This window comes from Rhinopithecus bieti, unplaced genomic scaffold (assembly GCF_001698545.2).
Source record: "Rhinopithecus bieti isolate Rb0 unplaced genomic scaffold, ASM169854v2 scaffold_52883, whole genome shotgun sequence".
Lineage (NCBI taxonomy): Eukaryota > Metazoa > Chordata > Mammalia > Primates > Cercopithecidae > Rhinopithecus > Rhinopithecus bieti.
Window position 1 is genome coordinate 598,558 of NW_016820884.1, and position 17,226 is coordinate 615,783.

General features: G+C 39.4%; 1 protein-coding gene across 13 annotated transcripts in view; it reads right to left on the reverse strand.

Annotated features, from left to right (window-relative positions):
• Positions 1-17,226, reverse strand: part of AKAP13 (A-kinase anchoring protein 13) — a 377,174-nt gene that overhangs the window by 128,259 nt on the left and 231,689 nt on the right. Inside the window, exon 1 of one of the 13 annotated variants that reach the window (XM_017860019.1) lies at positions 1,582-2,407. The exons of the other annotated variants lie outside the window; for them this stretch is intronic. Within the exon in view, the coding sequence (XP_017715508.1) occupies positions 1,582-1,662 (81 nt within the window). The 5' untranslated portion in view covers positions 1,663-2,407. Of the gene's footprint in view, positions 1-1,581; positions 2,408-17,226 lie in introns of those variants that run through there. 13 annotated transcript variants of the gene reach the window in all.

Genomic DNA, 17,226 nt, shown 5'->3' on the forward strand with positions numbered 1-17,226 from the left:
AATACGGGGTAAAAGTAACTGCCCGGCAAGTCTCAAATTAAGAAATGTATATGGAGGTGCTTCGTTAAAACTATAAAACAGCAACTCTGAGGCCAATAAGCCTGTACTGATTTAGCTCCATTCGCAAAGGCTTTCCATGCCCACCTAGAGTATAAAGTATTATATATTTTAGCATTACTTTAAATGTTCAATATTTCTTGTGATACTCAGATTTTCTTTTTATCCTTCTCCCCACCCACAGGCAAAATGATAGGGTATCATGCACAAAAGATCCTAAAATGAGATTCTCCTAAATACATCATATGAGGACAAAAATTTTAAAACATTACTGTGATCTCACAGAGAAAATCAGATTTCAGAGAACCCAAAATGAATAATATCTTGGAACAATTTCAAAACACCAAGTTACCAACTGCTGGCAGCCAAGGCCCAGCAAGTCAACCACCTGATAATGATTATGGAGAGACACTTACAACCCTCTACCACAAATCACAACTACTCTACCTAGTGCCCTGCCCAACATGGCATTTCATTGGTTTTTGTCTAGCCTTCTGAGCCCATTCCTTAGCCTCACTTGATCAAAGAAAATCAAAAAGACCCAAGTAATAAACTGAATAGATAAATCAATAAAATAGGTCCACTACTTCCTCGACCAGGGCAATGTATTTCCACTTTGGTTAAACTCACCCTCACCTCCACACAGCCTCAGTTCAGATACTGGGGTTCTTTCCATCATCTATAAAGCGCTTGGTTGACTTCCAATTTCCCCTGCCTTTGCCAGAAAACTGCTAAATTTCCAAAAAGTGCTCTTTGAGCTGTCCAACATTCCCAGACTCTCATCTTACTGGCTGGAGGAGTTTTTACTAATTTTAGATTCAAGGATGCCTTCTGTAAGCAATTAGCTATTCAGAGTCTCCGCCCCCATCCTGCTTAGACACCAAACATCACTAATGCTGAGAACACAAACAAATACAGCTATCAACAAAGTCAGAAGCTACCTCCGAAAAGCAGTCAAACCAAGCCAAAAGGTCAGCTCTGCCACCTTAATAAATAGGTTTATTGGAAATCCTTCCAAAAGAAATATAAATGTTGCCTATCTTTCCCCTAAAGAATTGAGTGAGACCGTAGCAGAAAAACAGAAAAGACTCAGACAAAAGACAGAAATACTTAAAAGACAGAGGCAGAGAGAGACTGACAGAGAAAGAGACCAGGCAGATGGGGGTAGAGTCTGGGAGTGGAGGGGTGACAGAGACAGAAGGACAAACAGAGCAGCAACTTGGAAGGTGAATTTCTCCCTCTGTGATTTTCAACAGTATGAGGTTCTCCCAAGCATAAGAATCCATTTTAATGCAAGTAAAATTACATCTCAACAGTAAGTAGTCCAATGCTGATTCCCAAGCACCTACTGCTTCCTGTTCAGATATTCCTTTAAGAGGCTTACAATCACCCCTCATCCTCCATTGTGCACAGATTTCTCAGCCTTTCTCCCAATACAGGAGGGCCAGGGACATGGCTACTGGGTTCAAAGCACTAAAATAGCCCGCAGAGCTTCAAAATGCATGAGGTGCAGCCCCCCCTTACCTTCAGCAACACCACGTCCACAGTCCTGTCCACCTTGGAGATGTCACAGAGGCTGTAGCGCCTCTTGTGCCGTTCATACATTTTGCCCAAATGCAGGAAAGAACAGAGAAAATGCAGGAAGTATATCCACTGTTAACTTGGGAACCAGTGTGAGTCCTTAGTTCCAAATTTCTCACGGCGAGGTGGAGGAGATCTCTGCCTTCCAGATTCCTCACTATATAAAACTCTCACAGGGGTCAAAACAATGAATTAAAAAGAAATCAAGGAGAATCCAATTCCTTGAACTGACTGAGAACTTGCTGGTAACTTCAGAGTGCTGGAAAGATGAATGTAGAACTCATAATATAAACGATAAATATCCCCTAATGCTATACACTGTGCAGATCTTGACTGAAAGAGAAGCAAACACCGTTTCCATCACTGGCAACGACTCCCATAAAAAAATTAAGAATAAACTGGCCAAGCATAACGGCTGATACACGTAGGGAAAAAAAACCAAGAAGGCAATAAAAATCCAGTATATACTTTGCCAGGAAGAGGGAGAGAAAGAAAGGAAGACGACGCTATTTCAAAGCGATGACATGAAAAAAGTCATTAGATTCTGTTCTTGCTTAAAACAAAAACAAAGACAAAGAAAATCTACTTTTCCTTAAAGAAAAAAAAGTAGAAGCTGGGAGATGCTTTTCAAAGCAAAGTCTTTAGAGTCTGTCTCTTGCTCACCAGGCAGTGGGACTTGGTTTTGATTTAAGTTGAAAATCTCTAAGAGACAGCAGAGTAAAAGGGGAAAAAAAAAAAGACCACTCCTGCAGTACTCCTCTCACTCCCTCCCTCCCTAGCCAGCCTCCTCCTCCCTTTTTCCTTCTCTCTCAAGAACGTCACTGCTTGCCCTTTCAGCTCTGTACCCGCAGCCTTGGAGGTTTGAAAACCCAATTGCAGTTGTGGGAACATGATTCATCTACAGAGGAAGAGAAAAACAAGGCTTCCTTTTCCAACCCACTTCTTCTTCCTCCTCCTCCTCCTCCCACCCCTATGAAAAAGGCTCTGTCAGGCATTGCAAGAGTAGTAAGCTAATAAAGGAAGGGGGGTGTTATACTAAACACCACAAGCGTGTACAACGGACTTGTCCCAAGGTACAGAAAACTGAAACTACCCAAAGCATACACTGTACCTCCCTGCCAAATGCAAGGCAATGATTTAACATGAGAAAAATGTTAGCCAAATATTGCAGTTATGTTTCTAGGATCAAGATGTGGCTACAAATGTGTCTGATAAGGTTTAAAAATTATCAAGAGTTAAGCTTTATTTTGGGGGAGGGAGAAGGGATGATGGAGTTGATTTAAAGAAAATGAAAAAGAAAAGGAGTGGAACAAAGGAGTTCTGGATATGTTAATATTTGTTGTGACTAAGCATAGCTGTCTGGCTGAGACTTCTCCTTCAGTGTTTCTATGCACACTAACTGGGTCTTGAATGTGGGTCTGCTACCTCATTTGCCTGTTTTCTTACTATTCCACACCCTTCTAGCCCCCACCCTAACATTCTCAGGGAAAGACTTACTTCAGAATGCATTCTCTCACCTGAGACACTCTCTTACTTGGATCATAAACGATTTGGGAGGGAAAAGGATGAGGAACTGAGGGGAGCAAAAAGCAGAGAGGAGTGAAGAAACAAAAGAAAAGGGGATTTAAAAAAAAAAAAGGATTTCTCTTTCTAGGAGCTGCTGACATTTTCCTTGAGTTGGCCAGAGTAGTCCTTAGCTAGGCTGTGAAAGCAGGGGCTCAAATACCACAACAGAAGAGGAGAGGAGAGATTTAACACCTACATTTCTGTTGACATTGCAAACAAAGTTGGTGAAAAGGTTTTCAGGTATAGAAAAGGATATAGATCAGCCGTGTCCTCAGGCCAGGTATTCAAGTCGCTGACCAGCATAAATGAGGGAAACAGCAAACCCTGCTAAGAAGAGTGCAAACATTTTCCTCAACTTTCTATTAATACACCACAGCTACAGGCTTTAATCCGAAATAAAAGTCATAAGGTTTTATCTCCCTATTCCTCACTGGTTCATCCGAGGAATGAAGGTAGACAACCCCTCCCCTTCTCATGCCACCAGTGAGCCTTGGCTCTGTAGTAGTACCAACATGTGCAGTGAAACAGATGTTGCTTTTCATTACAAATGAGGCTAGAGAACAGTAGAAACAAGACAATTTGACAGAGATTTAAAAGTTGTAAATAAAATTTTTGCTCTGGTTTATCCAAAGCATGGGAACCTGACCAGAGATTTACAAATACTTCCAAACTATGTGGTCTAGGGCACAGATAGAGCCTTTAGGCTTGAATGTATAGATAAATTGATAGTTTATTATGTTTTCTGTAAAAGCTTTCACCAAGCTAGAATGTAGAACTCGCCCTTCTTCTTTTTTTGAACACAGAGCTGCCTCCCCTCTGTCTGAAATATGGTTTGTTCCTCACTGCCACTCCCTTCTGTTTTAATTAGAATCAAATGATTCCTGCTTCCACGATTCCCAGGCATGTTTCTCTAGGGATCAGAGATGGTTTAATCACCATTAAAACCTTCCTACCGGCCGGGCGCGGTGGCTCATGCCTGTAATCTCAACACTTTGGGAGGCCAAGGCAGGCGGATCATGAGGTCAAGAGATCGAGATCCTGGCCACCATGGTGAAACCCTGTCTCTACTAAAAATACAAAAATTAGTTGGGCATGGTGGCACACGCCTGTAGTCCCAACTACTCGGGAGGCTGAGGCAGGAGAATCGTTTGAACCTGGGAGGCAGAGGTTGCAGTGAGCCAAGATCGTGCCACTGCACTCCAGCCTAGCAACAGAGGGAGACTCCGCCTCCAAAAAAAAAAAAAAAAAAAAAGCTTTTCTACCCTAACCCTGTCCAGTGACTTACATGCAGGTAATCTATATCAATCTAACAGATAGATATTTTGTGACTCCTAGTGGAGGCAAGCAAAAGAAATAGGTAACAAGGTGTCTGTCTTCAGGAAGTTTATAGGAGAGGGAAAATTGTTTCAAAATAATACAATTTTCTGAAAGAGCCTAGATTACTGTTTGAGACATATAGAACTAACCTTTTTATTTCTAACTTCTGGATTTGTGCCACAAGCTGGAAAGCTAGATTTCCTGCTCTTTCTGCATATTAAAAGGACAATTCCTTACATATTCTGTTCCTTCTTGGAGGACAAATACCCTGGCTGGGAAATAAATGCTTTGGGTGGAGAAAAGAGTCTGTGTTGCTTTCCCCTCTGGATCTGCTCAGCACTCCCCAACAGAAGACAGAATCTGCAGTCTTGTGCTTTTGCAGTTGATGTGACAATTCCAAGTTTTTATCAAAAACATCTGGAACCAGTGAACAGTAATTCTGCTAGGATTTTGAAATACAGCAACCAATCATTTCATATCTAAACCAGAGCTGAGAGTTACAAATTTAAAGGGGGTTCTGAATTTATTTCCCTTTTCCTTTAATTTGGGGAACCTGTAGTAAAACATTTTATTATTTACAGCCATACTACTTAACAGTAGTTACTTACAGTATTAATTATCTCTCCTTTCTCTCTGCAGCCTCCATCCTGCCCTCTATCCACACAAAGGGTCTCAGATTCTTTAAAAACAACCGGTGCTTTTAGTCTGTCTCATGCCACAGGCCCAACATGCAATTCTTAAAGATTCCAGAAAATGAAATATAAAAATATTTTATACATCTTAATTTAGCTATAGCATTTGTGTTCATGAATTAAATTTTCATTTGATTTACTTAACCTCAAGATCTAACACCTTACCAAATTGTTTAAGCATTCTTATGGGTCAACACTGTGGTTGCTTTAGTTCCAGTTAGGGCAGAAGCCCGACTGCAGTCTCAGAGCAAAGTTTCTGAATTAAGGCACCATCTAGTGGGGAATGCTGAAGACCCAAACAGAACACCAAAGGCCAGTGAATATTTTTGTGGGGGTGTGGGGATAGGGATGGGGCTCATCTTCTGCTACTAAGTATTTTTTCCTGAAAGCCCAAAGTGAACATAAAGTAGCAGCATGTGACGGGACACTGGTTAATGACTTACCAATGATCAATTTTACTCTCTGCAGAGAACACAAGGTACTAAGTGAAAATCAAGGGTTCTTTGTCTTCCTAGGTGTGCCATTATCTCACTGAGCAACTTGGGAGATATTAGTTTGACCCTCTGGACCAAGATTTCCAGAATGGAAAAATTAGAGAGATTTGATGCTAGGTCATATCTGAAGATCCTTCTTACTCTAATATTATATACTGCCAGTCTGAGATTAGGAAGTTATCACCTGCCATATAGTTCATAGGATACGGTAGTTTCAGAGGAGAAAGAAAAGGGAATTGAGACATTCTCTTAAAACTTGCAGAAAACATTATTCCTGCATAATATACCTTGTTCTTCACATGAAATGGGAAGGAAAAGTTTACCACAGTCAACAATTTTCATTAATCTAAACTTAAATATAGTGAGTCATCCAGAGTTACACATATGTTGGTGGTAAAACGTATTAGAATATAGATAAAACATTTAGCCTCCACTTGAGCAACTCCTGTTTGCTTAGATAATAGACTGCTTCAAATAAGACGAATGAATATTTCACAGGTGAAAGAAAAAAATAATTTACAACGGCTGCAAAGGCATTGTCTCCAATTAGGCTTTCCTTGTAAATTTCAGTGCAGGTGTTTAGGTGCTAGGTGCTATGACTCCAGGAGAAGCAGTTCTACTGTTCCCTCCTAGCCTTCATTGACACACAGATTTGAAGGTTACCAGACAGTAAAAGGGTAAAGGAGAAGGAGAGACCTAGAAGGCCATAACTAGCCATTTCTTTTCAAATTAGTAGCAAGCAGTAGCCAACAGCTCCTTTCCTTAACCCTTTACTGTCTTTACAAGAAGAAATCTTAAGACAAATTAACTGGCGGCAGCAAACTGACAATAATAGCAACAATTAAAATAACAAATTAATAGGGAAGAATATAAGAAAAAACTATCTTCATAAACTTGTGCTCTTTACAGGAACAAGGTCTCATGGATCATACACACAAATGTTAAATCGTACTAAAATTACCAACAGCTTTATGAAATAAAAGGCAGGAGGAAGGAAGAAAGGGAGATGGCAGAATCAAAATTTCAGTTGGGAAAACAGTGACAGGACAGTTTAATCTCAAGGACAGGTCTTTTGGAGCAAGATCTATTAACCACAACATTTACTGAATACCTTCTGTTTGCCAGGTGCTTCCACAAGTACAATTTCATTTATTCCTCATAAAAAGCTATTAAGATGAAATTTTACTGTCTACAGATGAGGAAAAGCAGCACTCAGAGTTTAAATCAGTTATATAGCATCACACAGCTAATAAAACAGGCTTGCTTTAAACTCAGTTCCGTAACTCAGTCTTTCCACTACATCTTATCTTGCCACTTGATAAATCCCCCAAGAAATGAAACTATAACAGAAAAAAGTATTTGAGGAAAGAAAACTTGGGATTCATTGCTCATTATCAATATTCCTACATTTGATTTTTACATAAATGCTAAAGGACAGAAAAAGATGTGTTTTTTTTTTTAAATAAAAATGCCAAGTGATTCTTAATTTTACATTAAATGGACTCAGCTTTTCTGCCAACATTTCAATATTTGACATTCCACTTTCAAAAAGTTTCTCACTATAGTAACATCTTACAAAAATCTGAATGAACAAACCAAACACACAGAGTAAAAGATCTCTGGATATTGACAATTTAAGTCTTCCTTAAAATGAACAGATACACTGATCTGGCTTTTTTCTTTGGAGCAAACACTGGTTATTTCTTTTGGCAGCATTTCAGATATTTAAAGATGGCCATCGTGCCTCACCATGTTCTTCAGGCTTCTCTTTCGAATCATGATTCCCACAACGGTTCCTCAGACAACAGAGCACCTGATGCTCTCTAGTTAGTGTACTTCTTGTGATGTGGATGCCACAAACAAAATCCTCTGACATGGTGCACACTGGGATGACTAAGATCAAATTGGTTTTCTTGACACACATACCACACCACTAGAAGGATAAGCTTATTGTGAAATAAACTTACTTCCCATATATTTTCTTTCAGTGTGACTTACAGCATCAGGTCTCCTTTAAACTATAATCTTGTGATTTTATTTTAAAACCTACTTTATAGCTTTCTGTATAAATATATTCTCTCAAATGAATTCTCATTTGCTTTAAACTTACCATTTTAGCCTAAAGAGGGCATAGTGAATCTAAATTTCATCACTGAAATAACAGCTGTTTCTCCAAACTCTGAAGAGCAAGGCTAACGATGGAACCCAGAATTATATCACTAAAAGCCTCCCCTGGTACGATATCTGTCCATCAATTAGCACTCCTAATACATTCATGCCATTCTCCTGCCTTAGCCTCCTGAGTAGCTGGGACTACAGGTGCCTGCCACTGCGCCCGGCTAATTTTCTATATTTTCAGTAGAGACGGGGTTTCACCATGTTAGCCAGAATGGTCTCGATCTCCTGACCTCGTGATCCACCCGCCTCAGTGTCCCAAAGTGCCAGGATTATAGGCGTGAGCCGCCGCACGCAACCCCACCACTCCTGAGATTAAGTAAAATGCTGGTCTATCAGCTACAAAGCCAACTGAATTCTGAGTCCCATTCCTCAGTCTTCCATACAATAGAGAATAATTCATAAAACTTCTTCCTGAAATTAATACATACTAATGTATGGCATTTTCCTATTCAACCTGCCAAATAATGCTACCCAAAAAGTAAGTGAGACACTACTCATGCAGTGTACTGTTTGATAACCATTTATATTGTCTATTTAAAACCAGATCCTAGGCCGGGCGCGGTGGCTCAAGCCTGTAATCCCAGCACTTTGGGAGGCCGAGACGGGCGGATCATGAGGTCAGGAGATCGAGACCATCCTGGCTAATACGGTGAAACCCCGTCTCTACTAAAAAAATACAAAAAACTAGCCGGGCGACGAGGCGGGCGCCTGTAGTCCCAGCTACTCGGGAGGCTGAGACAGGAGAATGGCGTGAACCCGGGAGGCGGAGCTTGCAGAGAGCTGAGATCATACCACTGTACTCCAGCCTGGGCAACAGAGTGAGACTCCATCTCAAAAAAAAAAACCAGATCCTAAAGACTGTTGTATTTGATAACACTATAAGCCATATTTACTTATAGTTTTGAATCTTCTAGCAGCATTTCTTTTTAGCATGACCACAAGAACATTAGACAGCCCACCACTGACAAACAAGAACAAAAACAAAAGCTACTTTATAATAGTACAATGACACAAGAACTTCTTCTCACATGTAGAAATTTTACCAAATTCATAAAGCCCCTAAGTGAAAATTTTTGAGTAAAATTACTATAAATCATAGCATCCCTTTTAAGGCATTAAGGTAAGAAGAATATCTTCTCTTCACATTTACTTTCCTTTTTTTTATTTATTTATTTTTTTTGAGACAAGGTCTCACTCTGTTGCCCAGACTGGAATACAGTAGTACAATCTTGGCTCACCACAACCTTCGCCTCCCAGGCTCAAGCGATTCTCCTGCCTCAGCCTCCTGAGTAGCTGGAGATTACAGGCACGTGTCATTACCACTCAGCTAATATTTGTATTTTTAGTAGAGACAGGGTTTCACCATGTTGGCCTGGCTGGTCTTAAACTCCTGACCTCAAATGATCCACCTGCCTCGGCCTCCCAAACTGCTGGAATTTACAGGCGTGAGTCACTACGCCTGACCTACTTAAACATGCTAACTATACCACCAAATAGTCAATTCAAATGAATTCACAACCTTATGCAATTTTTCCCACCCAAATAGTTGGTATATATACAAGCGCAAAATGCATATGTGATTCAGACAAAACCACTGGTAAAAAAAAAAAAACCTATTTCAGATGGTAATCTAGACCTTGAAAAGTATTTATTATCAGTTAATTTTTAAATAGGTTTACTGAAGTATAATTTACATATAATAAACTGCACCTATTCAAAGCATAATAAATGTTTTGTGTATTGTCAAATTTTCTAAACATGTTTTTAAGATACATTAGAATTTTTAAAACCTGGAGTGCCAAGAACACTAAACATGGCAAATTGAGTAACTAACAATTTCAACAACAACCAGGAAATTTCACATGGAAAATCTGTGACATTATTGGGACTGTATAGTACAACTCCACATTACTGTCCTAAATCTTCAATAAGCTTTTCAATAAAGCTAAATCATTAGGCAAATATTTATTAAACATGTACGTTTGGCATTGAGGATATGGCAGTGCACAAAATTGACATTAAATAATTATAATCATGTTTGAGACTGGCCCTTAGAATATGTTACTAATCTGAGACTTGATGGAAGACTTAATAGGAATTAACCAGGCAAAGGGTGTATTATGTGTGGATGGTGCTGCATGGAGGCAGGGAAGGAAAGCCGGAGAGACTGGTGTCTAAGTTCAGGCAGAAGACTGCATGATAAGGCCCAGAGGGAAGAGTGAGCACAGAGACAAAGGATGAGGCCAGCCCCAGCTGAACATGTTACTTGTGTTCACAAGTATATTGTCACTACAATAGGAAAAGCGATCAAAGAATTGTTAGCAAGGGAAAGGCATGATCGCATCTGTATTTCAAAAATATTTTTTCTGGAATATGCTCACAGGACAGGAGGGAGCAAGCCTAGAGACAGATGAGTTAGAAAGCTGTTAGAGAAGTCAGATGAGAAATGATGGTAGCGTGAACTCAGGTCTGAAAGCAGAGATCAAGAAAAGAAACCGAGAGTCCAAAAATATTTAACATTAACAAGCTATTGGGCATTGGGGTGGGAGCAGGTAGGAAAAGAAGTGTGATGATGGACTAGGTTTCTGTCCTGAACAACTAGGTAAAGGGCGGAATGCAGCAGAAGTAGGTGGCAGGGAGAGATTAGATGATGAATTCACTTTTAGACACAGTGAATCTGAGACACAGTATCTCAGAGATATCTGAGCAGAGCCATGGTAAGCAGCTGAAAGTGTGTGACTGGAACTCAAGGGAATGGCTGGGGTTAGGCATTCAGATTTGGGAATTAACACACAGAAGTGACATCAAGGAAACTAAATGGAGAAAGTATTTCAAAGAAAGGATAGTAAATAGTGTGAAATGCTATAAAAAGCTCACGCAAATACAAGATCTGGATTTTGCTAGGCAAATATTTCGTACATCTTGGTGAGGGTAGTTCTGGTGTAGCTGTAGACTGATGAAAACTGGATTTAAATATTCTACTATTTCACAGGGGAAAACTTAAGGCTTTTGGGGGAAGGGGAGTGGGGGGATGGAGTTTCGCTCTTGTTGCCCAGGCTGGAGTGCAGTGGCGCGATGTCAACTCACTGCAACCTCTGCCTCCCGGATTCTAGTGATTCTCCTGCCTTAGCCTCCCAAGAAGCGGGGATTACAAGTGCTTGCCATCACACCCGACTAATTTTTTTATGTTTAGTAGAGACGGGGGAGTTTCACCATGTTAGCCAGGCTGGTCTTGAACTCCTGACCTCAGGTGATCCACCCACCTCAGCCTCCCAAAGTGCTGGGATTACAGGCCTGAGCCATCATGCCAGGCCCTTAAGTTCTATCTATATACTCAACTCTTCAGAGTGTTCTCTTAAGACATTTTTTTCCTTTAAAGAAAGTGCCTTAAGTGAATCCTTATATAATGGCAGCTATAAGATTTCTAACCCGACAATAAATACTTTAGATTGTTAAGAACTTTAAGAAGTAAACAAAACACTGACAGAGAAAAAGGGATCATTAACAAGATGGAACAAGTCGTTCCATGCAGCACGACTATCCTTTTGTATTTTTTTAATTGTGTCAAAGAGATCCTGCCATAGAAACCAAAATTAGCAGCAAACTAATGAATATTAGCCAAATTTATTTACCCATTCGGCAAATACTTAAGTGTCTGCTGTAGGTGAGTTGCCCTGTAAGGTGTTATGAGAGATATACAAATACGTAAGACATTTTTGAGTCCTCAAAGAAAATACAGCAGGAGCAACTGTATGAAACACAAACACAAGACAGTTTGGGTAGTTAGTACAGATGAAAAGCAGCATTTCAGCAAAAGGAAGACAATCCCTGGCTGAAGTGATAAGAAAGAAAAGATGCTGTTTTAAAATAAATGGAAGGAAACAGAGAAAATGGAAGAGAGGAGGTGGGCATTGTATATGAAGAGTGTGAGTGAAGGTAAAGCTGTTAATGAATGCCAGGTATGACAAAGGAATAGCACGATGTCTGGTTACATGCATCAGATTCATGCAAGGGACTGCTATGACATCAGCTAGGAAAAGCATTAACAGCATGGTTATACAAACATGATGCAAAAAGAAAACTACCGTATGATCCAGCAATCTCACAACTGGGTATATATCCAAAGGACATGAAATCAGTATTCACTCTCATGTTCAGTATACTGTTCACAATAGCTAAGATATGGAACCAAGCTAAGTGTCCACCGACAGTGAATGGATAAAGAAAATGTGGTACACACACACAACAGAATATTATTTAGCTATAAAAAATAACAAAATCCTGTTATTAATGGCAAGAGGGATGAGCCTGGAGGACATTATGTTAAATGAAATAAACCAGGCACAGAAAGACAACCACCATACGATCTCACTGATAATGTGGAATCTAAATAAGTTGATTTCACAGAAATAAAGAGTACAATAGTGGTTACTAGAGGCTGGGACAAGGATGGGGAAAAGAGAATGGGGAGAGGTTGGTCAATGGGTAAAGAGTCATAGGAGGAAAAAATGTAGTGTTCCATCACATCCAAGGGTGACTATAGTTAGCAATAATATATTGTATATTTCAAACTAGCTGGAAGAGAGGATTTTGAATGTTTTCACCATTAAGAAATAATTAATGTTTGAGGTGACTGATATGCTAATTATCCTAATTTGATCATTACACATTGTATACATGTACCAAAATATCACACTGTACTCCATAAATACGTTCAACTATGTGTCAATTAAAAATGAAAAAAGCATTTGCTGTTATGCTAAAGAGTTTAAGACTCTATTCAGGGGCAACAGGGAGCCAGAGAAGATGTTTGAACAAAGAAGTGATATGACTTACACTGTCATTCAGAAAGGCAGTAAAAAAGTCTTTAGCTTCATCCAGTCTAATCTCCCTTGTCTGGATTTCAGACTGCTCCATGACCCTTATCCAATCTCATTTTCTATTGTTCTTCAAGATAAAGCCTAATTGTGTCTCAAGGTTCCACAATCAGGATGTGGTTCTTCCTACTTCAATGTCCCCGGCTCTTAAAATAATCATGGTTTCTGCAATTCCCTCTCTTGCCTATCTACCTTAGTCAAAGTCCATCCTTTAATTCTACTTTCCCAATTCAGCTCTCTCTACCTACTCTAACCCTCCTTAAAATGCTCTCCTTTTAACCACTATGGGGCTTAGACTCTGCCTTGCTGACTCTATGGTGTCCTGCCCTGTATTGTTCATTGCTACTGCATGTTGGTCTGATTCTAAGCAAATAATAACTGCCTTAAAGGCAAGAGCCATTTCTCAAATTTCTCCAGAGTGCCAAAAATGGTATGAGACATCCAAGGTGGGATGAATAAATAATAATGTCTTTGTTTACCACCAAAATCACAACCCTAAGACTTCCAATGGCTGACCAAATTTAGTTATTAAACAAGGAGAGAAAATAATTTTGTCTGAAGTAGTTTCTCTATTAGAAGAATACAAGTCCTGGCCAGACACAAAAACTCCTGCTCAAAATAACCACAACCCAAGGAAAATATGAATCCCACATAAAATAAAAATGTATTACTTTAGGAAATTACTTGACTTCTTATTTTCTCTTCACTGCAAAAAGAATAGCTCTAGCATAGTCAACACAGTCAGACAAGCCCAAAAATGATTCAGCTTCCCATGGAAGACTTCCCTCATCCCTCCAGGCAAATATACACCATTATACAGTCATGCTCTCCAAAAAATGCAGAGGTACAACTTGCTCTTTTTATCAATTGTCCAAAAAAACAAAGCAAAGGGGAAAAGAGAGAAGTCCTGTATGAAAAAGCCTATCTGCCAACACTACTGCCAGGTTAATTTTGGCATTCACTCATACTCAAAGCAATAAACTTGCTTCTGTTCATTCAGAGACTATTATTTGGAGCTTGCATTTTGAGAATTTTACTTAACTACAACAGATATTTTAATGTTCTGGAAATTTTTAAGGAAGTACAATGTAACTTTGTTTACCTTAGATTACACTGTAAACATTTGCTTTGGAAGGGTTATCACAAAAATATGTTTAAAGACTGGAGAATGCTCCTTTACTTAAATACATACTAGCAGAGATGTCTCATTCAAGAAGCATCAAAGGAAATGAAGGGACAAATGAGTAGCTTAATGACTCTATTAAGCTAGCATCGTGGTTAAAAGCACGAACTCTGGAGCAAGACTGCCTTGAACAAGTTATAGAAACTTTCTGTTCCTCAGTTTCTCACCTATTAAAAAAAAAGTTATGAACAATAAATGAATTAATGTATGTTACATTTTTGTCTTATTTTTTAAAAGGAGGTATTTAAGTCAGCCTACAAGGGTACATATAAAATAAAACCAAGTAACTATAGTAAAATTTTACTCAAGTCAGAACTGAAAGAACAAAACACTTTTGCTTTCAGTCAGACTGCCATATCCCCTCTGGATCTATTTTGTACCATGACATAGGAAAGCAGAAGGAAAAGCGAAGTTTTCTGATTCTCTGATAACTGGAGAAGGTAGGGAGCTACCTCAAAAACTAAGAATAAAGGAACTACTGAGTATCTGAAGCTGTTTTACAAAGAAGTACTTCTTTAAAAGCCAAGATAGAACTAGGAACACAGATCGAAGAGTTAAGTCTCAAAAAAAAGAGAAAAGCCTCTTCATCTGAGGCAAAGGGAAAAAGAAAAGACAGATATTTATAGATTTTTTCCTGGCCAATCCCCAAGTGCCTAATTTGGATTGAACTGAAAATGTCTCCGAAACAATCCCCACCCTGAAGGCTGAAATACCAGTGTGACCCACTGGGGTAAAGAACATCTAGCTCTGAGAGGTGACCCTGGGAAAGAAGCCTAGCACCGTGACCACTTCTCTGGCCTTTTCTCTCACCTTTCCTCGCAAGATTCTTCTACTTCACTCGCACAAGTCAACTTAGTGTTCTCGGATTATTTTACACCTGGCTGCCTCCATGTCCTTGACTCTGCCATGATGTTCTTCCCAGTCTAGGCAAAACCGGAAAAGTCTTTAAGATCTCTTCAACTGTAGTAGTCACCCCCATGATGCCTCCACCAAACACCTCAGTCAAAACACTGGCCTATCTTGCCTCTGACTCCATTAGAACTGTGTTAGCATTCATCCATCGATTATCTCAGTTATGTAGGGGCCTGCTGTACAAGTGTCGTGGACAAAACATCTCCTGTTTCTTTGGATTTCTTGGCATTCAACAGTTTCTGTGTAAATAAATATATATCTCTGAAAAGGATCTTTCAGGTAAAGAAACCCACGCTCAAGGTTAAATCAAACCTAGGTTGGGCGCTGTGGCTCATGCCTGTAATTCCAGCACTTTGGGAGGCTGAGGCGGGCAGATCACCCAAGGTCAGGTGTTCAAGGCTAGCCTGGCCAACATGGTGAAACCCTGTCTCTACCAAAAATACAAAAATCAGCTGCGCATGGTGGTGGGTACTTGTAACCCCAGCTACTCAGGAGGCTGAGGCAGGAGAATTGTTTGAACCATAGAGGCGGAGGTTGCAGTGAGCCAAGGTCATGCCACTGCACTCTAGCCTGGGTGACAGAGCAAGACTCCATCTCCCAAAAAAAAAAAAAAGGAGTAGATCAAACCAGTGCAGAAAATCTAGATTCAGAAGTTCCTTTCTTTAAAAATGTAAAATAAACCATAAATTTTTGACACAGAGATATGCACTAAAGGAAAAGGGCATCTACTTGGCCCACTACAAACAAATGGTATTAATAGTTAGACCTTATAAATACATGAGACCTATCAGAAATTTATCAGTAAATGAGAATATTCTGTCTACCCTTAATGCTGTTTTAAAAATTAAAAATTTTAATCCACTTTATTGAGGCATGATAGAAATACAAAAAATTACATATATTTAAAGTACACAACTTGATAAGCTTGATGACTGAATGCTTTTTTAAAATATAAATGGAGGTTTGGGTGGGTCCAATAAAATTATCCATCCTTGAGATTTGTCTAACTAAATACATATTGATTTTTATATTATTTTATTTGTTCACAATTATTTATAAGCTTATATCAGTACCTTTCTAAAACAATTTTATTTTAAGTTCCAGGCTACATGTGCATGACTTGGAGGTCTGTTACATAGGTAAACATGTGCCATGTTTGTTTGCTGCACCTATCAATCCATCAACCCAAGTATTAAGCCCAGCATGCATCAGCTATTTATCCTGATGCTTTCCCACCTCCCACCACACCCTGCTACAGGCCCCAGTGTGTGTTGTTTCCCTCCCTGCGTCCATGTGTTCTCATTGTTCAGCTCCCACTTATAAGTGAGAACATGCAGTGTTTGGTTTTCTGTTCCTGTGTTAGTATACTGAGGATAATGGCTTCCAGTTCCATCTATGTCCCTGCAAAAGACCCTTTCTAAGTATGCAAATATCTCCTTCTGGAATTTATATGAATATTCTACAATTGTTCCCAGTGAAACTTTTAAATACACTCTCCACAAAATGGTAAATTATTTGAGACAAAGTTTCATGAAAGAATTTTAATAATTTCTCAAAAAATAAAGGGACATATCTGTGTGTTTAATGGTTCAGAAGCTTGCAAACCACTGACTGTCGGGAATAGTTTATCTAGGAAATTAGGTAATCCATGGGGATTAAGAGCATAAATTATTATTGGGGCATCCATGAGCTCTTAGTGCAGCACTGAGCAAGAAACATGTAAGTTGTCCCTCCAACTAGCCATCTATAGATTATTAACATCTTTCTTCTGACTGCCCTATGAAGACGTTACAGTAAACATCAGTAGTACTCAAAAGAGCTTAGCATATGGTTTATGGTTAAGAAGAACTTCCTAATCATTCTTTCATACAAGTAGGGTTTTCCTGGGTTTGAATTCTAATAGCTCTATGACTCTAACTCTCATTCTGATGAAGCTTTTGAAGGCCAGGTGCAGCGGTTCACGCCTGTAATCCCAGTATTTTGGGAGGCCAAGGTGGGTGGATCACCTGAGGTCAGGAGTTCAAGATCAGCCTGACCAACATGGTGAAACCTCATCTCTACTAAAAATACAAAAATTAGCTGAGAGTGGTGGTGGGTGCCTGTAATCCTAGCTACTCGGGAGGCTTAGGCAGGAGAATCGCTTGAACCCAGGAGGCAGAGGTTACAATGAGCTGAGATTGCACCATTGTACTCCAGCCTGGGTGACAAAGCGAGGCTCCAACTTTAAAAAAAAAAAAAAAGAAGAAGAAGAAGAAGCTTTTGATAAGTTCTGTTTCATTACTGAGTCAATTATCCAAATTCTACATAGACAGAAAGATGAATCACCCCTCTTGGTTCAGTCCTAAATACTCATTTTTTTTTTTTTTTTG